This window comes from Cryptomeria japonica, chromosome 3 (genome assembly GCF_030272615.1).
Source record: "Cryptomeria japonica chromosome 3, Sugi_1.0, whole genome shotgun sequence".
In the NCBI taxonomy this organism is placed as follows: domain Eukaryota; kingdom Viridiplantae; phylum Streptophyta; class Pinopsida; order Cupressales; family Cupressaceae; genus Cryptomeria; species Cryptomeria japonica.
This window is the reverse complement of record NC_081407.1, coordinates 8,308,427-8,332,628: the sequence shown is the minus strand read 5'-3', so window position 1 is coordinate 8,332,628 and position 24,202 is coordinate 8,308,427. Positions and strand designations below refer to the sequence as shown.

The window sequence follows — 24,202 nt, the reverse complement described above, 5'->3', positions numbered from 1 at the left end:
TGAGAATAATATATCATTCCCCAAATTGATATCCCGTTGTTTATCTCCTCAAATGAAAACTTCTCCCTTTTATATCCTCCAATGTGAGGGAAAGTCACTCCTCTACATAATGGTCACAAACTTTCACAATTACCAACCCTCAATAGGGTCACAACCCTTCAACATTAAGCCCTTTGAAATAATCACTTCCTTATCTTCTTCCCATTAATGCTTCCTTAATTCCTTTGCTCCCTTCTTTCTCCTTCGTCCCTTTTTAAACCCCAAATGAAATTCTCTTCTCTCCCTTTTATCTCTCATGTTTGAGGGAGTCACAACTTTTCAATTCATGCCTTTTGACTATTCATTAAACTTGTCTAAATTTTAATTATATTAAATATTATTTTTATTCTTTTGTATTTTAAATTATTATTATTATTTATTTATAAATCCCATTTCAACAAGGGGACATTACACAATAGCCTCATTGTATAGGATTAAGACACATGTCAACATCTTGTCTAATCCTATCTCTCATATTGCCTTTATAAGCAAGGCCATTCATGTACATTTCCATTCAATTCTTGCATCAAGAATTGAGCAAGCTATTCTTGCCATTCTCTCTCTTGTGGAAGTTAATTTGGTCTTGCAAGGTTCCTGAGGGTGCTAAGGAGGCACCAATCAACTCCTACAGAAACCACATTGGATTCATTCACCATGAAAGAGATATAATACTTTGAGTGCATTGCTAAGAGACATGGAGGATCAATTATCATTTGGCTACGTTGGAGTGGTGGTTGGGGCCCATATTGCTCAGCTTGAAGAGAGAGCACTCTTGTTCATCAAATTATGAGTCCTCCTTGACCAAATACCCTCTTACTTGTCAAATCTCCAAAAAACATGTTTGGGCATGTGGCCTTTGTGTACCCTTCCTACATTTAGTACACCACAAGTCCTTTCTATAGTTCAAGGTATATGTCTTAAGCTTGTTCATCATCGAAAAATTGTCTCAAAGCTTGTAATGACACAAGGTCACTAAAATTACTAAAGTCAAAATCATCATTTTTTATTCTCCTCTTTAAGCAAGGTACTTGTATAACCTAGCATCATTATCATCACTAAAGTTAGCATCATCATTTTCACTTTTCTTTGAGCAAGACCAGTTTGTTTTCACTTCCAACTATCCATTGATCTATTGTGTGCTTCTTTGTAAAATGGGGCAACACCACCTTCTCATCTTCCTACACAACAACGGAATGAACACCTCAATAAACCATTACTTTTTAAAACAATGTTTTCATGTTTTCCTTGCCAAGTGTTTATATATATCCCCAATAATTTTGGGGTTGCCAGGAAGAAATCTAAGTTCTTTCTCAAATGCCTTTTGCAACTTATCTCAATATATGATCTACAACGGCATGGTAGATCTTGATACATAACAAAAATAAGTTTTGGCAGCCTCTCTTTCTTTTAATTTGGACTATGTAATGATTTTTTTATTGTTGGACTTGATGCAACTTCACTAGAAGGAGACTCCTCATGAAAATTTGTCAAGGATGTTCCTCCATTCTTCTAGCATTGTTGGACATGTCCACATTTTCAACACTTCTACAATCTAGGCAATGCATGCACTACTTTCTCTACCTTCAAGGTACCATTATTCGTCACTAGTTTCGAGGGATCCAATTTTCTACCGTAGTATATTTTGTTCAATGTCTTATAATAGCATTTTTTGACACTTTGAATATTGTTCTCATAATCTGCTCTATCTTCTTCTATGGGTTGTTAGTCTTTGCCTACGAATAAAAACTTCCCTCAAAATAAGAGGCTCAATCAACTCTATGGATTCCTCTACAACACCCTCAATCCAACTTAGTCAATAAGGTTTGTACCTCGTCTAGAAAGAGAGGTTGACTAGCAAGTTGCCTCACAAGTACTTACTATTCTACAATTTCAATCTGAACTTCTCATTCATTCTAGCTCTTAATTGTACTAAAGATTGAGACTTTGCTTGGTACTTCAAATCGAGAATTGCTCTAGTGAATTTTTACAATAGGTTGCCTCTCACAGCCGCCTCCTTCATTCTTGTTGTTCCACCAGGCTAGTGGACATACACATTACTTTCTGTCCTCCTCGGCCATGTTGTCTTCTTCTACCACCCTTATTCAAGCTAAGTAGCATCTCATCTTTTAGATTTAGTGTTGGTTTTCAGATCATTCCTCTTTGTCTAGGTTTCACAATCTCATTTATTATCAGACCTTGAAATGTCTTAAATAGCTATTGTCAACAAATTTCCACTTCCCAGCAAAGATCAAAATTATACAACCTCATACAGGCAACAATGCTATAACTGTTGACTGTAAAATCTACACAACCAACCCATAGACTTCATAGGATAGAGAATGATAGAAAATGAACAGTATATGGATAATATTTCCAATAATGCTTTTATTGCATTGGTACTGTTCAGTACAATGCTTTCTTAATAAAAGAGGAAACTGTCAAAATACTGCCCTTACCCAACAGCAGAAAAGCTATTTGGAAGACCAGGAGCTGGCTAAAACCATTGGTATAACTGTCTGTAACTATAATTTGAGATATACTATCTAAGCCAGAAATTAATCAACAACATAAAAAAATCAGCTACAAAATATTTAGATCATTATACTCTAATAGTGACACTTAACATGACTTGTCATAGCTTCTATCAGTCACAGCATTCCTGAATAGCAAATCAAGAACTAAAGGACTACTGCCGTTGGTGATAACCTTTGACTAAGCTGAAATGCCTGAAAATTTAATAAATGGGCTATTAACAGTGTGCTTCCTACCTTAAAAAAGATTCCTAAGCTAATACACTTTAAGAGTTATCAAATTTATCCATATGATGTTGCAATGCATATGAACTGACAGTGCGGGCATAGTCATGATACTCAACCTGAGCTTGGGCTTGACTTTGACTTTGACAGGACTGATACACCCAGACAATTCTGACTCACAAAAACATGGCAAAATCTCTGCTACTCTAAATTAGAGTTTTTGCTTGCATATGAAGGCTTTTCTCTCTGTTCTTTGGTTGCTGGTTCTCATGCTTGAACTCTCAGATTCTGGTCATGACACATCACATAAAACCTGGGAGACCGACCAAAACATTGAGACTCAAACCATTTCCACTCGTTCTTGGTCACTCATATGCAAAAGAACATGATAATATAACACATCAAAGTGCTTTAGTTGAATAAATAGCTGCTTACACAATCTTACCTGTAGGTGAAAAGGAGGTAAAGACAAGTATATTCTGCAGATGGGATAAATCAGTATAATATTTTCCACATGACTATTTATGTTATCACCGTTTACACTGACACATTTTCTTGTCATGCAGAAAGTGATATATTTCAAGAAATTAAAGATGACAATTGTATTTTCCTCTTATCACAAACTATTTTTTAGATATAGGATAATATCAAAAATATATTATACCATACAATATATCCATTTTGATCTGTGTTTTAGTACACGAATATTGTAATATGCATGTTTTTAAGAAAGGAAGAAAAAGAAATTAAAGTGTATACAGCTCTAAAGAGAGTACCAGCCATGATACAGCTGCCTCGAATGCTCTGTGAACAATTGCTGTAAGACACTGATACACAGCTGGCAAAAGGTTTGGAGTCTCAAGGTATTTGAAAACACAATTAAAAGCACTTAAGTGCTTACTCTCACTAGAATTACTCTTAAGAATGCCACCATTGCAACTGAAACGTACAATTTCCAAGAATGCAACTGCCAGGAGGTAAGTTGCCTTGACCCCTGCTCATGAACGAAAACAAATTAAATAAATTACAAAATACTATTATAAATTCTGCAATGTAATTCCAAAAGAGATCTGACATTCTAAGATCAAATCTTATCCCTTGCAATCTTAATTGCTACTCAAGATATACATGGCTAGCTGGAAATTTAAGTTGGAAGATCATCAAGAGGTGAAAATTCTACCCGATATTGTGCTCATAGATGTTATCTCAACCCACCCCCCAAGAGCTGCTGAAAGAGCAGCCCGCTGAGCTACTGCAGCCTTTTCATTACCACTACCTCGACGACTCCCAGGATTATGAAGTGCATTAAGCTCCAGCTCATCCTCAAGCCATTTCACAGAACTTACTACCTGGAGAGTAATACAAGTGAGAACCTCTTGCAATGTTAACAAAAGGTAAAATAAGAAAACACAGTGTGTGTGTGTATGGTATATATGAACATATCATGCATATATACATAATATGTGTGATATATACACATGTATATATGCACATATACACATTACATATACGTATGGGCATATGTATAATATGTGTGTGTGTCTATTTAGCAACCATTCAATTAGCTGAAATATGATTTTTCCAGTTGTATTACAAGTGGTGGTGTTCCCTGTGTGATCCTCTGAACTGCTGATGACCATTGTACATTCCACATATATGGTCCTGCCACTGCATGAAGGGCCATAGCACTCATGCTTCCTAAGCTATTTGTCGTTGTAGTAAGAAGCTTTGAAGATGGCTGGTTAGTCTGGATAGGAGGAGCTAAACCAAACAGAACAATATAAAACCACAAATTCCGAAATAACTTCAGCAAAGGAGGGTCCACATCTTCATTAGGAGCAAAATCTGAACATATCTCAGCAACAGAAGGTAGCAAAGGTCCGAGCAAGTCAGCTCCACTCCTATATCAAGGACAATATTGTTTCCTCAATAGAGAGTAATAAACCACAACTCTTTTTGTTACAATAATACTACAGAAAATATCAAACAATCCCTTATACTCCTGAGATAAACATCCTGTTCGATTCATGTCTTAAAATCAGCCTACAAATAAAGAGCTTTGCAGATGCATATACACAGCATTCGATTTGCAACAATGGCATCTCCTTGGTTCTTGTTGGATTTAAATAATGATCTGCATACCTTCCACTCTTCGATTCAGCTGCCAGGCCAACATCAGAGCATAAAGCCAACAAACGGTGTCGATAGTCGGACCGCAATTTAGCATCGTGAAGACCACATGCAACTGAAAGAAATGCAGCAGGCAGAGTCTGGATTTAACAAAACAGATGATAAATCAGTAACTAGCACTGCAATCCATCATTATTCATAAACAGTATCTCATTTCCACAAAACCAACATAAAGTGGATTTGGGCAACATCCCCTATCAACTAATGCCAGAAAAATATAGGCATAAACCCAAAACAAACCTCTACTCTTTCTGTGGTTGCTTCTGGAGCTAGTGTTCTGCTATGGGTAGACCCAACCATAGAAAGTTTATCCAAATAGCTCCTTGTCAACAATACTATTGTTTCACGATAAGATTTTTCAAATCCTAAACTTGCCATACGAGCTACAGCATCCAAAAGCTGCATGATAATATGCAATTCCCACATTTAATCAATGACATCTTGATGGCTCTGCTATAGGAAATAAAGTTATTTTTTTAATTACAAAATATATAAACAGATGCTATTATTTACAGCCATACTAACTAAATTTCATGTTAATGTTCTATCAAACGTAGGTATTGTCCATACTCTAAGGCGCAAGAGGCTAGGTGTTGAAGCATCCCCCTCCTCTAAACTTTCAATAAAAAGAGGCAATATCATCTCTACAACTTCAGGCTTATGTAGCAAAACAGCCATGTCAGCCAACAAACGTATAACATTCAATTGAACCACTGGAACAAGTTGCTTTTCTCTTTCTTCCTGAAAAGCAAATGCCAGAAAGAAATCTGCTTAGATTAAAAAATATAAAATTTACTCTTTATGAAGAACATGAGATTGCCAAAACATATATATACAGGCTTAAAATGTTATTTTGACAAAAAAAATCACTAAAACCAAGTAACAATGCCTACGTATATATTAACTTAAAAAAGAACAAATTCACATTTTGATAGCTTTTCTTTTGCAAAACATAGCATCCCTGAGTTAAAGGTATCCATCTCCGTGCAGCATGAAATGAACATAATAATTTGAAACACCAGCTCAATGTATTTTTTCTTACTTTTGTCTTTTCCTACTCATCAGGTTTGAACTTCAAAACAGATATGCATGATATCTTGCTTACCTGGGCATTTCTCAATAAAGTTTTCTAGCTTGTCTCCTAATCTAGAGCTGCTTAGATATTTGTCATCAAATATGTAAAATTAATTTATATGATAAAAAAGCCACTCACAAAATTGAACAGCCTCTATCCTGATAGGAAGAAAGTTGTCTTTAATGAAATGGGATAGTAACGACTGACCTGATAGTGAGTGCAAATCTTCTTTTTCCTTATTGCTCCTAAAAGTACCCTGCACAGCTTTGGGATTTTTTGAAAACCCTCCTAGGAGTCCCCAACTTACAATTAAAGTGACTGAAAAATAAAGTGGCAGGTAAGCCCTAGCCTGCCTAGAATGTAAACCAATCTATCTGCAAAAGGCTAGATGTAATTTCCCTCCTTTGAAATTAAACCAAGGTAAAATCCAAAACATCCATCATGCATTTTCTGTGGATTTTGGGGATTTTTGCACTAAGGAAATGGATTAAAATTATAACAAACAGGTCCTCAAGTAAAGTCAAAATATAAAATAAGAAGGTCTCTTATAATTTAAGTTTATTTTAAAATAATTCTTCTCAAATATCGATCAATGTACATGAGGGAAATAAAAAGAGTCATGACTTTTGAAAGGATCTTCTATTTAAGAGAGGACAAGAAAGGAGAAGGGGGCATATTTAAAACTGATTCTATTTTCTGATTTCTACTCCTTGTTGGAGCATTAAGTCTTGAGGTTGATACAATTAACCTAATGAAAAAAACGTCCTAGGTTTGGAATTGGAGGAGAGAAACCCCCACAATTCCTTGGAGTGATTTCATACAAAAGTCACCATTGTACTGAACCATTGAAATGTCAGATTTATATTAAGATTACAGTTGTGTTGAAGGACCGTTGCGAGGAACGGCTTAAATCACACACACTAAACTTATACTTCTAGGCTTAAAAGTGTTAAATACTCAGAGTTGACTGACATTTTCTAGACTTAATATGTTGCTTAATGTATGTTGTCACACTAAAAATACACTTCTAGACTTAAAAGTGTAGACTTAAAAGTGTTAAACACTCAGAGTAGACTAAAATCCTCTAGACTTAATTTGTTACTTACTGTGTGTGGTTTAAGGCTGCCCGTGTTGCGACTGTTGAAGTATTTCTGCATTCTATTTTAGCAGATATATCAAATTTGACGCTGTGAACTGCATATAAGGAGTGCACTAACGGCTGGGTACCATCCACCATATAAATCACTCTTTAGAGCATGATAATGGTTTACTTATGGTTGCTGGTTGTTATTGATATATTACATCATGGCTGCAACAGTAAAAAGGATTTCAAAACAAGCAGTCACTAGATTCCTCATATATAAATTGCATCATTATTTCCAAGGTAGCACTGCAAGTTGGCGTATAGCTTAGATATATGATGGATCCAGATGGTATATGTTGTGACATTTTCACACATCGCCCCATTGCAAATGGGGACCCCCACTTTTTTCCTGCTTAGGGTTTTCTAGTTAGTTGTCTTAGCTTGGCATCATTTTCTTAGTCTTTAAACTTTCGGTGAGAGGAGGTTAGTTCAGTCTGTCAGGAATATGATGGGTCAAGGTCAATGTTACTAATGTTGTCATAGAGCAAGAAATGTTGCCAAAAGTTGCTAAGTTGTTGATCTTGCTAAAGTTGTCAAAGCTGTCTAAGGTTAGGGTTTGTTGATATGCAAGTCAGGAGTGGTAAGATTGCTTGCAGTTCCATTAGAACGGAACTGCAAGCATATTGCTTTAAGAACCCTGATGTCAGAGAAAGATGTGAAATTGACTAAGTCAGGGAAAAGGACTACCTTCCCACCTTGTGCAAGCACAGGCGTATGGTGCGCCCAAGTTGTGTAAGTGTATCCTCTAGGTGTGCCCGAGCTTATCTCCCCCCTAGCATGTCTAAACAATTCTTGACATACCATTGAACAAGCTAGGGCACCATAATTGATCAAGGCATCATCATATTTGAGAGCAAAGTTGAAAAAGTGGTGAAGTATGAGGTTGAGCGCATAGTGCTTGAAAAAGTGGCTAAGTATGAGGTTGAGCACATAGAGCTTGAAAATGTGGCTAAGTATGAGGTTGAGCACATAGTGCAGTTGCACTTGCACAATGCGCCCTAGGTTGTGCATCACTACGTTCATTTTGCATCCAAGATCATGAGCCCCCAAACTTAAGTGAAGAAATCTAGCAACCCACCTAAATGCATTCCAATGATGAAATGGATCCAAGAACGATGAGGTTGAAGGCAACAAAGTTATGAATTTGATGATGATTTTACAGAACTTTCATTAAGTATAGAGGTGGGTGCATAATGCATGCTCACATGCCCGATGTGCCTAAACTTTTGCATCCTCTATTGCACCTTGTGCCCAAGCTTAGATGGATATCAATGTCACCAATATGCTTCAAACCTAGCACAAATCCAATCAGGATAGTTAAAACTAGGAATATTGCTCAAACATGATTAAAGGGGTATGAATTTGATGAACACATGACAATATTTTTCTAATTCTAGACCCCTAGTGCACAGTGCATGTGTGCATGCACTATGCGCCCTCCTTGTGCAGGTGAGCAAGCAGAATGCTCTTAACATCCATTGCAACTTAAGCACTTAACCAAAATCAGATAAATGGGGAAAAGGGCAAATCAAATCATGACAAGATTGAAGGGAAACAAATCAGAAGTTTGCTCAAGTATTGTCTTGGGCACATTATGCAGGCCCATGTGCAATATGCACTCAGGACTGTGCATGCTCCCATGTACACCATGCGCTCAAAGTAAGTGGTTGTTATGCCTAAACTCCAAGCTTGCCCAAAGCTATGAGAACCTAGCATAAACACAAGCAAAGTGACAAATCCAGCCAAGGGGTCATGAATTTAATGACTACACTTCAAAATTCAGCAAGTGTAAGTCCTAACACATAGTGCAAGCACATATGCACTATGCACCCATGCTGGTGCACACTCATCGTGTACAATGTGCCCAGGTAAGGGGTGCCCTTCATCGATTCAATCAACTAGTAAGAACAACTAAGCATCATGTGCTAGTGTGGACAAAACAAGTTTGAACTTATACAAGCAAAAATCAATTCAAGAGGTTTCTCCTACACTATGTGCTCTCCATCTCCTAGCAACAAATCTGATCAGGAGCAGGAAAAGTTTGAACATGGCATCTCAAGATTTCACTAAGTATAGACCCTAGCGCATAGTGCAGATTTTTATGCATTATGCACCCAGCAATACTCCACCAATGTTGTGCATGCACAGGTGCACTATGCACCCTTCTACCAGATTTTGTGCCAATGGTCATACACTATGCCCCCAGTCTTGAAGCAATACCCAAAGAGCAAGGTTAAAGATATGAAAAATTTGGTTAAGTATTGCTCTTGAGCACATTGTGCACTCTTACATTTAATGTTGTGCATGCACAGGTAAACTATGCACCCACCTACCAGATTTTGTGCCAATGGTCATACACTATGCGCCCAGCCTTGAAGCAATACCCAAAGAGCAAGGTTAAAGATATGAAAAATTTGGTTAAGTATTGCTCTTGAGCGCATTGTGCACTCTTACATGCATTATGCGCTCCAAGTTGTGCAAGATTATGTGCACAATGAGCTCCATATGATGCTCAGATCTGCATACAATAGGAATCGGGTCAAAAGCTCAGAGCTCAAACCCAAATCAGTGAATCAGACCGTAAGGGTTTTAAAATCAGGTCAAAAGACATCAAATCAGACCTAAAGGATTAATCAGATCAGAAAAACATGAGAATCAGATTTGGAGACAAAAATCAGACCTGCAAATTTGTGAGCAGACCTTAGGTCTGATTACAAACAAGTTCCATGCCAGCGAAAGTCATTTCCAGAATTAAGAGTACAAATCTCAGATTGGGAGGGGTTAGTGAGAAGTAAAGTATGAGGTATTAGTGTTATTATTGTTTATTCCTTATGTATTTCATTCAAGGATTCCTTTGTTTTCAAGATTAAAGCCAGCAGCTGGATGCATGGTGTGGGGAGGTGAACTTATCAATAACAGGGGCAAAGTTTACAAGTCAAAGCGTAAGAGGCTTGTTGCAGCATTACTTTATATCAACGCATCACTTCAAGGATTCAACCACTACATGGGGATAGCTCTACAAACATTATGGAAGAGACTTCAAGGCATAGCAATGAGATAAAGATTCACAAAGGAAAATATGGGACAATCTTGCATTTCCTTCAGAAATCCAAGAATAGTGGTCAGTATAAGGAGATGATCACAATTATGGAAGCAGTTGCATCTAGGCAAGGTATTCAAGTCAGAGCTACAAAGGAGATCAAGGTCGAGTACACCATGAACAAATGGGTTCTACATCAAGCATTGGTATCATGAAGTCAGAGTCAAACCTGATCAAAGTGGAAGGCTACACAAGGAGGTCGAATCCCGAATCTTAAAGGGATATGAAATGCAAATATGATCAAGCCAGATCGTTTCAGAAGAGTTAAGCAAAGTTAGGAACTTGATCAACAAGATGATGCAATTTGGGAATATGCCTCTATCATCATTACAATGAGCTTGGAGATGTTGAGTATCAAGAGATATTGCTCAACCACATACACTTGCAATTATCTACAAGGAATACACTGAGGCGGCATCCTCATCATCATTCAACCAATAAAAGGGTTCCACATCAACTCATCTAAGTTCGATGTATCTTGACTCATCCTATGATGGCACAACTTCGAGATACCTAACCTCATATTTTCTTATTGTCTAGAGGAGTTAGTTGTAAATAACCCTAATTAGGGTTTTGTCTTGTAATCTTGGCCATTGATTTGAGAATCAATTTGAGCCTTCAAAATGTAAAGAGACCTCTATATAAGGCTCACTTCATCATTGTAAAGGTTAATAGTTAGTAGCAGAAGCAATCAATAATTGTCACTTGGCACTAAGAAGTAGCAGAAGAGTAGGAGGAAAGACGAACTTGTTGGCAAGACTTGTCGAAATAAATACTTGATTCATTTAAAATATGGTGGATCTTTGTGTTGTATTTCTACATTTGCATGGTTTCTTGTTACTTCTCAAGATTAATTAGAGTTCACTGATTATTGTGGATGCTTATGAGGATATTGTGATGAATTCCTTGGTTCATACTTTTTGTAGTTTACTGATTGTAAGTTGCAGTGTAAAGTTAGCCTAAGCCTAATCATTGTGCTAAGTTCGATTGTGGATACTTGTTCAAGTTGCGTCAACATTGGGCATTTGAGTGATGTATTTGCGATGTGAAAATCTTCCATTTCTTAGAAGGTTGCATCAAGTTTGCGTAGTTGTTGTCATCATGCCAAAGCAAATCTTAATTTGAGGGAATTTGTCTATCTGAGTTTCATCCATTGTTATCATTGTCCTTAAGATCAGATTAGATCTCTAAACCCTTATCTCTTTCATCTTTTATTTTTCCGAGTGAGTTAGTATAGTTTCCACGTTCCAACGAAGTTCAAGCAAAATGTAAGTCCCCTTGTGATTCCAGCAAGATCACATCAATTTCACCGAGTCTATCCACAACATTTAAGTTGCGTAGTTTGCATTGTAAACCATGGAGTCGTCTCATTTGATCACGTTGATTAGCATATGAGGTTTCTTTGTTCAAGAGAGGAAAGAATACCTTGGTATTTTATTTTGTATTCAAGGTGTATAAAAAACACATCAACGGTAGCGCCTCTTCTACTACACAACCCCTTAAAATCAATGTCATAGCCAGGGCATTGATCATTGTGGCAACTTCATTATTGATCCAGCTATTGAGAATTGTAAGATCTATCCATATTGTTGTATGTGTCATAACATCCATGTTATTGTTTGCCTACTCATGTGCAGTCTAGGGTTGATCCTAGGACGAGAAGAGAGCGAGTTGAATAGACTAAACCGGAACCATGGTGGGTGAAGGTAAATTTTGATGGAGATTCAAAAGAAAACCCTGGTCCCTCAGGAGCTGGATGTGTAGCTCGTGACTCAGAAGGAAACATACTTGCAATTGATTCGAAGCAATTAACGATAGGAACCAATAATGAGGCAGAGATACAAGCGGCTATGTTGGCGGTGGATTTGGCAAAAAGACTTGGGACAAGACAATCGCATCTGGAAGGGGATTCTCAAATCGTGATTAATGCAATTGCCAATGGGGGAGCAAAGGTATGGAAGTTGGATAAATTTGTTCAAATCATCACAACGAAATTAGAGGGTTTTAAGAATTTCAAAATTTCGCATGTGTATCGAGGAGGGAAATCAGTTGGCAGATTCCTTGTCCAAGTTGGTAGTAGAAGTGGCGGGATGAAGTGTGATGGAGATGTGAGTTGGAATTGTACAAACCTTGCATTTACTCACTTCCTTTTTGGTGGTTACCGTGAAGGGAGGAAGGACGGCAAGAAGTGAGGTGGCAGAATTTGGTGATAGGCATTTACGGTTCGTTTGGTTTGCGTACTCCAATCTTTATTGTCACCTTTGGTTGTCATGGGAGATGTGCACACTCAATTTTTGATTGATATATGGGGTAGCCTCCTCACAATTGTGGCTGGTGCAAGGTGAAATCTCTGTCAAGAAAATGGAGGCAAATTTCAGCTTGAAGGCTTCAAAGCAGCAAATGGCCTTTTGGGGCAAAATCACATTGGAGAGGTTGAAGATAGTTATCACTACGGACGACCCATTTTTCCTTCTGTGGGTGTGTTCGGTTCTTGGTTATGATTTCATCCTGGCAAATCAGAAATACCGCACGAACACAGATATTTCGTCCATGTTCTGTGCTTGGGGGCTCAAATGTGATAGCATCCAGGAGGTGAAACAAATAATGGAGAGATGTGTGAGACCAAAATGGAGGGAGGGTTTGGATGCTCTCCTTGCATTTGCAGAGCCAAGCCGAGGGTTTGTGACTACTTTGGGTGATTGGGTGGCTGTTCCAGGCTATCCTCCACATGTGCATTCTTTCATCCTTTGGCGCACTCTCGACGATAGGAATGCAAGGAGGCATGAAGCTATGGAAGGGTGCAAGGAGGCATGAAGCTGTGGAAGGGTGGCACACAGTTCGTGACTACGTTACTGATTGGGAGCTTGTACTAGCTTCGAGCTTGCCACAGGAGATGATGGACCTAACGAAGGTCAAGTTCAAATTGGCAGATTATTGGAGAGATGGCCAACATGGGAATCGCAGGGGTCGTGCCTCAAGGAGAGGAGTGGTGGGTGGACAGAGCTCACGGAGGAGGCAAAGACGAGGCAATGTGGCAAAGACAAGGTATGGTCAGGATAATGAGGAGCATGCCCAGTGAATTGGGGTTTTTTTTCATTTTGAAACTGTAATTTTTGTAAGTTCTGATACTTTGAAATTCGCTGTGACATCATATATTTTGCAATGATGCATTTTGGGGGTAGAAAATTTGGGAGAAATTTTGATTATCCGATTGTTTGTAGGCAGAGGGCAAGGTAGGGTTTGCCCATTTTGAGATGTAATTTTCAAAGCTGGTGTATGTAATTGCAAACTTTCTTATTATTAATAAAATTATATAAAGTTTACCGACCAATAAAAAACATCCATGTTACTGTTCCATAGACTAGTTTGCTTATCGTACTCTTCATTTTCATTCTTGCACTTCCAATTTGGGCCAGGGTTTCAAGGGATATTTGTATTCAAATATAACATTTCATATTCTCCCTATCACTACCAATTGTGGGAGCAATAATTATGTAATTCATTGTATGTTTAAGGGTCTAAACAAGTCAAAAGTTTCATGGAGGACCTAGCAATTGCTTCATATTATTCCAAAGAGATTTTCAGTGACTTTGTGGCAGATTTATTTCAGAATCTAGCAACACAAAATGCATACACTCAACCCCAACAGAACTGTATAACTAGTGATTTTGTACTGATCATTATCTTTAATTCAAATAATATAAAATATTTCATCCAGGATATCACACTAGAGATAAAATAAAAGCTTACAACTTAACATAAATTTGTCATCTTTCAAGCTGATGTGGGAGGTCAGTAGATTGATTGTTGGAACCTAGCAGCAACAATTTTCACAATGTAAACGACCATAGGAATCAACCAGTCCAATTGGGGCAGAGACATACATATACTTAATTACATTTACAGGTTTCATTACAGATGACATGTTCAATTTTCACAATGTAAATGACCATAGGAATCAACCAGTTCAATTGGGGCAGAGACATACATATACTTAATTACATTTACAGGTTTCATTACAGATGACATGTTGCGACCACTGATTCTTATCCAAACCTGCTTTTGCAAGTAGAACTTGATTATGATGCTCGAAATGAACAACTTCCTATTCTTTGGCAGATATTTTTTTATCAAAATACTTGCAATTGCTTCATTTCAAAAACTTTTGATCCCTGTAGAAAATAGTTTACAATTTATTTTCATCCTTTTGTCTTAGGATCTCAATGTCTCAGTTTTTAGTTTAGCTCTTAGGAGTTTGAATTCTTATTTAAACCATTCTACATTCATGTCTTTCTTAGATCATCAGCTTGAAAGAATATACTCTAATTAATTCCAGCTTAAATTTGTTTAAATTTAAACAAGACTCAGATCACAGTGCTCAGACTTAATATCCTATTGCTTAATAATTGTATGCTGCATCTAGTCACTCGATCTCTGATGTTTTGGTGAGGGAGCCAGCAACTGGAATTTGTGTTACTTCTGGTATGTGTATATCAAGTAGTGCACAGGAATCTAACGTGTTTTATGATCAACTATTCTTTAGGGAAACACTAGCAATATCCATTACATGGTTGGTTTTCTACTTATTATTTGTTTCTTCTTATAAAGATCACTTACAATAATAGCAAATGTAATGGCACCTGTCTTCATATGTCATCAGTTTGGATCATTAATCAAATTTATTACATTTTCTATCATTCAAATATGCTCTTGCTTCTTTGCCTAATATTATCTGATGGAAAAATGTCTGACAGCAATTGTTGATTTAGGTCTTTGGAAGTTACAATTTAACTGAAACAAACCTGCTCATTGTAGTCAGCTCTCTCTCGAATGTTTGCGGCCAAAGCAAGTATGAATGATTCTATTGGGGCACGATCCTTGTTCCAACCAAAGGAAATTATGTCACAGCTAGTTTTGCTGACAATTTCAAACAAGGTACCTTGACTGTCGCCCCAAGTATCAGCCTACAAAGCATAATCAAATAAGCATATGAAAATGTGCACATGAATTTCTAGAAAAAGAAAGAGGTAAAATACCATCCATGATTCCATTGTGTTTTAGCTCTTACTTGAGCACAGGTCATTAACACAAGTGCTTTCAAACGAAGAAGCAAGACCCTTAAGACCTGGCTTCCACGTGTAACAGCTGCCTGTACCACACCAGAAAGAAGAGAACTGAAAAGCTCTTCACAAGCCCTTAACTTTCGCCAAGAAGAAATAACACAAGCATCAGCTGCATCCAATAGAAGAGCAAGAGTTTCACGTAATAATGATTTGGTGGCTTTTCCATCTAAATCAGATAGTAGAAGTCCTTTAGTCTGAACCACCGCTGCTGCCTGACAGACACTCAGTTTTGTATTTATTCTTCTTTTAAGAAGAGCTCCTTGTTCAGACCAATCTTTTTTCCGTATCTGTAAAAAGAAAACCAAAGCATATTAACAGATGAATTTAACTTGTTTAATAGCTTAAAAACCAGATACCGGATATACAAGTTAGAAATGACAAATCTCAAAAGATCACAGCTCTGCTGTCAGGATATAGAAAAGAATTTATTCCCACTTAAAAATCCCCTTTGGGAATCTTCTGTCGTCTGCTGCAAGATCAGCTTGAAATATTGCTGTGAGTTGTGCCAATCTAATATATCTAGATGTCAAAAAAAGTAGACTAAATGATTCATTGGTGCCTATGTCACTTGGAGTTGGTATAATTTATTGTCTGTTGTCTGACTTACAATAGAAAGACACAGATTTTGGGAACTCAATGCAGAAGGGGCCAAGGGGAAAACAACGATCAAGGAAATTAATTTTTTATCACAGTTTAGCCAGCATGCCAATTTGTATATGGGAACACACATTGGGTACAAAGCAGCCTAACAATTTATTTTATATATGCACACAAACATATATATAGACAGCAAATCACTTGACTGACATTAGGTCAAAGGCCTCAATTGCCAAAGGCCATTCTTGTCCTGGCAGCATAATATTCATTAGTCACTCTGCCCTGTGTCCAGGCAGTACAAGCATTCTTAAGCACACTCCCAACCACTAGCCACTTCCATTAGCCTCTAATACAAATCTTCTACACACACCATTTTATGATCAGAGCACCTATATCTTCTATCTTCTCCTGCCCAAAGAGGAATAACAAACACCCACCTAACACACCCACATGGGTATCGTAAGTCATGCTATCTTCAGGGCAATGTGCAAATGGGCATTGCAAGTCCCACTGAGTCTATGTAAAACTAATGTACATTTGTTGATTAGTGGCATGAGGAACATAAGCTCTCTCCTCCTAGAGTTCTATTTCCATTTGAGGGTTTCTCTAGAGGTATCTTGTGTTGCAATTGCGTGAATTCTGTGTTCCTCCTTAAATATTAGCATCATTGTAAAGATTCCTCAAATACATTCCAAAAATTTAAATGCACTAAGAGTGATTTCTATAATTCTCCTCAAATAATATCCTGTATAATGATGAAGCATTAAATATTCCCTTGTAAAATACGAAAATGAGAATGTGTGATATATCTCCTTCAATAAAAGCTTGTAACTGATGTAGACTATATGTTCCTCCATTAAAAATAGAATGCACCATAAAAGTTTCCTAGACAAAATTGTCAAGAATAAGAAGTATTTTGAAGGAATTCTATTGTTTCTCATCAATTATTAACCTGTAATGCAAAGATTCCTCGACTGTTTAACCAAATTTTTTGAAGTGCTTCCCATGTTTCTCCGCAAATGCTGCCCTGCATTATAAAAAAAAATATTGATCCACTTCACCAAAATTTAGAAGCATTATAAAAAATCGTCATCCTAATGTCTGGAAATGTCTCCATATGGATCTTCGAGACAAGGATACATTTTTAATACAGGAGATGGGTAGCTAGGGTATGAATCTTCAATTTACTACGAAATGTTCTTTCCAAAATACTACCCTACATCAAATAAACTGCTCAAATATTCAGCAAAATTTAGGAGCATCATTAGCAAATCCTAAATTTCATCTCAAATATTGGCCTGTAAAATAATAACTCATCAACTATTATACACTATGCTTTCTATTAAGACAGGATCTTATTGTTTCTCCCCAAATTTGAAGCTGCGTTACAAATATTCTTCAACTATTTCACCAAAATTTACGATTACTACAAGTAATTCCTATGGTTCTCTGAAATATTAACCTTAATTACAAAATTCGTCAAACAACTCACCAAAATTTATAAGTATCAAAAATGAATTCTATTCTTCTCACATTATTCTGAATTATAAAAATTCATCAATTACTTTGCCATGGTTAGAAGTATATAGAAAGTTCTAAGTTTGTTCTCCCCAAGGAACAAAACTGTAAAATAACGAGTCATGCTTCTCCTCAGATACTAGCATGTACAAGAATGATGTGAATTATACATGTTTCTCCTCAGATACTAGCATTTACAAGAATGACGTGAATTATACACGTTCCTCCTTATAATATAGGCTGTAATATAGAGATTCCTAGACTACTTTGCCAGAAGAGAATTCGATTGTTTCTCCTCAAATATTGAACTGCATTGTAAGTAATCCTATAATATTTTGCCAAAATTTAACAGCATAAAAGTTATCTCTATAGATCTCCTCAAGAATTATCCGGCCCACATTATGAAAAATCATGAATATTGAACTGTATGTTTCTTCTCAGATTATAGCCTACATTAAAATATTACTCAGCTATTTTACTATTATTTTAAATTACTAGTAGTAAATTCTACATTTCTCCTCAAATATAAAAATGTAAAACAATGGTTGGTCAGCTATTTAAGACAATGGTTGGTCAGCTATTTGACACGACGCTTCTCATCAACTACTCTACTCTTCGTTTCTTTTTCTCGTTGAACATTAACCTGCAAAACAATGATCGATCAGCTATTTGGCATTACATTTCTCCTCAACTATTCTACACCACGTTTCTCCTCAGCAATTTTACACCACATTTTCTCCTTGGCTATTCTAAACAGCATTTCTCTATAGCACTAAACGGCATTTCTCTATAGCACTAAACAACATTTCTCTTTAGCTATACTAAACAGCATTTCTCCCCAGCTATTATATACAGCATTTCTCCTAAGCTATTCTACACCACCCAATTCTCCTCAAATACTATCCTGCATTGTAAAAAATCCTGAATTTGGAAATATATAGACTGAACTATATGTTTCTTCTCAAATATTATAGCGTGCGTTAAAAACTTACTCAGCTACTTCACCATTATTTAGGAATATTTGGAGTAAATTCTACATTTCTCTCAAAATATTAGGCTGTAAAACAATGATTTGTAAGATATATGACACATAGTTTCTCCTCTACTATTGTACTCTGTGTTTCTTCTCAGCTATTCTAAGCCACTTGTCTCCTCAACGCGTTTCTCCTTAGCTATTATATGCCGCATTACCCCCCAGCCATTCTACAATGCATATCTCCCCAGCTACTCTAAACCGCATTTCGCCTCAACTTTTCTACACCGCGTTTCTCCTCGACTATACTACACCGTGTTTCTGCTCGACTATTAACCTGCATTGTCTTGTAAAGAATCTTCAAGTGCCTTACAATTTTGAAATTTAAAATACTTGAAGAAAATTCTGATTCTCCGCAAAAATCAGCCTGAAATAAACATTCGGCACTAATAAAAGCAATCCCTGAACGTTTTTATTCTTACCTTGAGAAATGTTGGCAAAGTCTTGAGCTGCTTTCCGGCTGCAACCCTGAGCTGCTGCAAGTGGTCGTCTTTAACAGTGCTGCTCTCCAAAATATGTCCAAACAACCTAAAAGCAATCTCCTGCTTTTCCAACCCTTCCAGCGGCTCCTCCTCGAACGCGATGGCATGTTGCTTAACCACCGCTTCGACCTCATTCAATCCATAGGTGACGGCCAACTGATCCAGGCTACTCCTCGCGCCGCCATTCGTTGCCATCCTCGCCGCCTTTGCAGAAGAAGAGCAAGACGAAGAAGAACAAAAATTATTATCATTCGTAATCTCATCCCCGCCTCTGTACTCTCCCTTTCCCTTCCTCATCTTGGACGGCGTGCTACCCGGGGTCGAACCGGGCGTCTCCTCGCTCGCCGGGCTGGAAACCCCGCCGCCGTTCAAATAGGTGCCCTTTCTCCCATACGGAGAGGAAGACGACACCGCCGAGGCATCCGACGAAGGCGAAGTCACGATAAATGCAGATGAGGCCGAAGAAAAAGAAGCCGATGAATTAATAATCCATTGATCAAGCAAGAATGCACTTACCTTTTCAGCATCGGGAGCCTCCAGACTGGGGCAATTCCCCGCCAAAGCGCTCAAAAATACCCTTGCAAATCCAGTCTCATATAAATTACTACCAAATCCCTGTATAATTTCCGCGATGATTCTGCTCACATCTGCCCTAAAACCCTCGCCGTGTTTCGAATTCGCAATCTTCTTCCCATACTTCATAAACTCCTCGTAAAATCCTCCAACAGCATCTGCGCTATAATTCTTTGGCCAAAATTCCTCCTCGAAAGATAGAGGCACTGCCTCTAGAAACTCCACCAGCACATTCAGCAGATCCTTCTCTAGATTAGACGAAGCGCTCAAAAACCGCGCCATCGCTAGCACTGCATTCAGCTGAGAATGAGTAACCCTAACAGAAGATCCAGGCCTAAAGTAGCCTAGCTGAGGGCATCTGCTGTAAATCCAGCCAATCTTAGAGCCAGCAATTTGGCCATCCTGCGCCATTATATCGCAAAGCTCTGTCAAAGCGTCCATCATTTTTCTAGGCAGTTTTTACGTTTTTAATTCCTCTACATTTAGCTTGTGCTCTGAACAGGCTTAGCAGCACTGGTGGAGAGAGTAACAGAGTGTGAACATTTTTATTGCAGGCGAAGAAGCCGAAAATGTTTTTCGCCAGGCTTTGTATATTTTAATTTTAAATCTGTATGCCGTCCATAACGACCCCCAAATATTAATGATATTCGTATGTGGGATATGAATAACGTATTCATACGTCCGGACAACTCCAAAAATGGCGGGACGAACCATAATTTGAGGGTACACGCGTATATAATCATGTCATACCATACACCGTATACAACCCGTAGAAACTTATATGAGTTACCGTTATGTCATGTCATACCCTGCACAGGTGATCAATAAAAAATTAATATAATTTTTTATTGAAAATTAAGGTTTGGAAGATATAATATTGATCTCATCAATTATATTTAAACCAATCTTTATGATACAATACATTTTTATTAATATTTATAATATGTACAATGTATTATTTTTAGAACGTATACACACCGTAGCAGGGGAATGTTATACACATTTAGGGAATATTTGTTTTATTAATAGGATGCAAGCTAAGATTTGTTCGTTCGATTTTGACGTGTATAGTTTTTATAGGTAGTATTGACTTTGACGTTTGTTTTTATATAATAGTAAAAGTGATTTTTCTAGATTTCCTTATAACGAAACTCCATGAAAATGGATTTTGGAAGGTCAAGGAATTGATTGCCAAGCATTGGATGCTGCTTTCACACAGTTATCTGTCTTTTTGTACGTTTCCTAAAGATCTTCCCTATCATAATCCCCACGAACTTTATTTTATAAAAAGATTGAATGGGGACGAACTTTTTAGAACTTCCGAGGTAAGACGTGGGAAACGCTTTCAAAACTATTTTTAAAAGTAACATTAAACGTGGGTGTTGTGAAAACGTGTATGTGTAGAAAATGAACATGCAAAATACGAAAATGAATGAATATTTTTAATGACATTCACAAGATCAAGTAATTTTATGAGACTGAAAATTGAGAATAGGATAATGATTTTTCAAAAACTAACCGGTCGACCAACCCACGAAGTAGGCTAAGGGTGACAACTAGTCCTTACTTGATCAGTAAGTATTAGTGGTCGTCCTTAGCCTACTTCCATTTTGCCCAGGGGATTTGTTACTTCAACAATCTACTTTTCTTCAAACAAGGTATTTAGAGACTCGAACAAGTAAGGATTTGTGGTCATCCTTAGCCTACTTCCATTTGGTCCAAGTAATTTACTACTTGAACAATTTGTTCTTCTTCAAACAAGGTTTTTAGAGACTAAACTTTTAGAATATTTGTATATTTGTTCTCGATGTCATCAAAAGCTACACAATCCATGATGTAATGTCATTTTGTTTCCATTGATCTCGACGACGTACAAAGAAGACAAACCCTTTCAGCTTGTTCCTCTTTAGGTATTTTCCACCTCCTTGTTTCACACCTAAGATGGTGTGAGCTAGTTCTTAATTGGGGAGTTAGCACTTTTGCTTTCCATTTTCTATACGCCTCCATGTAGTGTTTTTGTTGATGTTCACATGTGGGATTAAAATGATTGATGTAGTATTCTCTTTTTCTTCCAAGTTGCTTTGACCACAATGCCACTTTTTTTTGTCTCCATACTTAAATGCTTATTGTTATTGTTCTAGCTTCTGGATATTAATAACACACACTGTGGGATCTGTTATGCATGCAAGGGTCAAAAAGTGATCATTTCAAAGTGTCACCTAATACTTACTTTAAATTGGCTACTACTTATGCACAAATGCCCCAATAGTCATGCGTTATGGGTACCAATAAAGTTGCACAACTCCAATTAAAATCCAAAAAAATTAACTACTAGGGGTAAAGTGGGTGGCTATTCGTACATGTAAATTTTATTAATGGGCTTTAAGTTATCATTTTGGGGGTTTCTTTAAAGTTAGTAATCAGGGAGTTGGGTGAGCAAGTAGTTAACAGTAATTGGAACATGGGTAGTAACTAGTGCTCTTCTCCTAGACAAACTTATGTAAAACCACCAAAAAAAGGAACGAGTATGATTGTATCAAGTACAACTAACAAACGTCATTATTCAATCCATCATCATAATGATAAGGAAATACTCCATCGATTGAATTTTACATTCAAAGTATAACATATTTTTTTATTTCTATGATGAAGCATTCAGTGATTCAATACAATCAGAGGTCAACATATGAGCATGCTATCATATCATCCAAATCTTGAATAATATTGAGACTATAATATAGTAAGAAGAATAAAAAATGAAATAAGTCATCTACTTCTTAATCAACAAAATTATAGTTTTAACATATGAAAGTCATTCGCTTCCATCCATGATCTATTATCAAGCGAAACAGGGGGAGGGAGAGCATCACCAAAATCATTTCAAAACTTGTTACAAGTTACATAGTTATTCAAAACTTGCATAAGGTTGTTGATCATAAAAAAAATTAAAATAGAAGCTATAGATAAATGTATAGATACAAGACGAGGTGTTAAATATGAACTACATAGCCACAACAATATGATTGTAAAATGAACCTCATGATATTGGTGTGTAATTGTTTGCTCTCCAAGTCATTATTCTAGTACGTAAACAACTTATACTCTAGAACTTTAGAGTTAACAACATAAAACACATATTATCACTAGTGTTAGGTTGAATATGGCTATTGTTGTTGAGGTTAAAGTTGAACTCCAAAGAAATGTCTTGAAACTTGTTAGTGCATCATGAAATATAAAAGAAAGCTACAAGAAACTTAACTTCAACCAATGAAGTAACATGAAGTAAATGAAATAAACAAGATTATACCTTCCATGATTTACACCTCGTTGTGTCCTAACTTCATTGTTCCTGGTTGCAGATGATTTGCTCTCAAACAAGCACTGGTAGCTTCCAAGATGGCATATGAAGAATGGACCGATAGTTAACTAATACTATGATATGCATATGCAAATGATTTAAGCTAACATGATATTAAGTTATGATAAGAATTCTAAAATTGCTAATTGCTTCAAACTTAAACTCACAGATGCAAGATAAAGACTCTTAGAATGGCTATATGATTAGCTATTAGTCTATTAGTTTCAAAATGGCTTAAGAGACCTCTTTTTATAGATTTTTGAGTGCATGAGCTTAGGTGGCAAAGATCAACGGTCATGATTGAATCTTGCAAATTGGATCTCTATGAGCAAGAAGTTGAAAGTTGAGAGAAAGGGGGAAGGAGAAGACAAGTGTCACTCATCTCACCTTGATTGAGTTGAAGACTTGAGAGGATATAGGATAGTTGGAGAAGATGTAGGAATGGGATGACAAGTGGACTCAAGTCCTCCTAGGATATAGGGATGTTGGAGACAATATAGAAGAAAGTTAGGAAATATGTGTATGTACACAATATTTCATTTATTTTGGAAGTTGGAGATAAGTGGCCAATAAATAATTTTATTCTATTTTATTTTGTTGAATTAATTTAGCCACATGATGGATGAGTTGGCAAAGAAGAAGTGATGAAGTGGAGATGGAAAGGTGAGTTGGAAAAGGGATTAAATGACTAAGAAATTATTTAATTAATGAGACTATAGGATAGTAGACAGAGGAATAATTAAATATTAGACATTTAATTAATTTATTAGAAGAAAAGGATATAACGAATTAATTAATAAAATGATTCAATTAAATTAATTAATAGAATGACATGAAATGAATTAAATAAATTAATATTTTCAAATTAACTATTTAATAAAAGAATAATTATTATATAGCTCGATGGCAGACCGGAGCGGTAGGTCGGGGTTCTGGAAACATGAGGGTTTCCACTACAGAGGCGGTGCAGGATCCAAATGGCCTCTAGGTAGGAGATTCAACAATGGTTGGAACAATGGTTTTTGGAAGCAGGACAGTCAAAATTGATGGACATGGAAGGCTCTGGTGGCTTCTAAAGGATGGAATTGTTATGGTGATTGTGGTCTCAGCTTTTCAAAGGTTTAAAATTTTGGTGGTTTTGGTGGCTATCGGGACCTCTACTCTGGCCCGAAGGTGGATTTTTGAACGGTTCAGGAGAAGTTCTGGCGATCAAA

At 36.9% G+C, this 24,202-nt stretch overlaps 1 protein-coding gene across 1 annotated transcript in view; it reads right to left on the bottom strand.

Annotated features, from left to right (window-relative positions):
• LOC131065650 (phosphatidylinositol 4-kinase alpha 1) overlaps positions 1 to 20,251 on the bottom strand; it is a 127,759-nt gene extending 107,508 nt beyond the window's left edge. Inside the window, exons 1-9 of the mRNA XM_058000230.2 lie at positions 18,998 to 20,251; positions 15,373 to 15,714; positions 15,107 to 15,268; positions 5,556 to 5,726; positions 5,226 to 5,384; positions 4,938 to 5,065; positions 4,390 to 4,696; positions 3,976 to 4,144; positions 3,572 to 3,789 (exon numbers count right to left, since the gene is read on the bottom strand). Coding sequence (XP_057856213.1) covers positions 3,572 to 3,789; positions 3,976 to 4,144; positions 4,390 to 4,696; positions 4,938 to 5,065; positions 5,226 to 5,384; positions 5,556 to 5,726; positions 15,107 to 15,268; positions 15,373 to 15,714; positions 18,998 to 20,074 — 2,733 coding nt within the window. The 5' untranslated portion in view covers positions 20,075 to 20,251. The remainder of the gene's footprint in view (positions 1 to 3,571; positions 3,790 to 3,975; positions 4,145 to 4,389; positions 4,697 to 4,937; positions 5,066 to 5,225; positions 5,385 to 5,555; positions 5,727 to 15,106; positions 15,269 to 15,372; positions 15,715 to 18,997) is intronic.
• Positions 20,252 to 24,202: the final 3,951 nt, after the last annotated feature.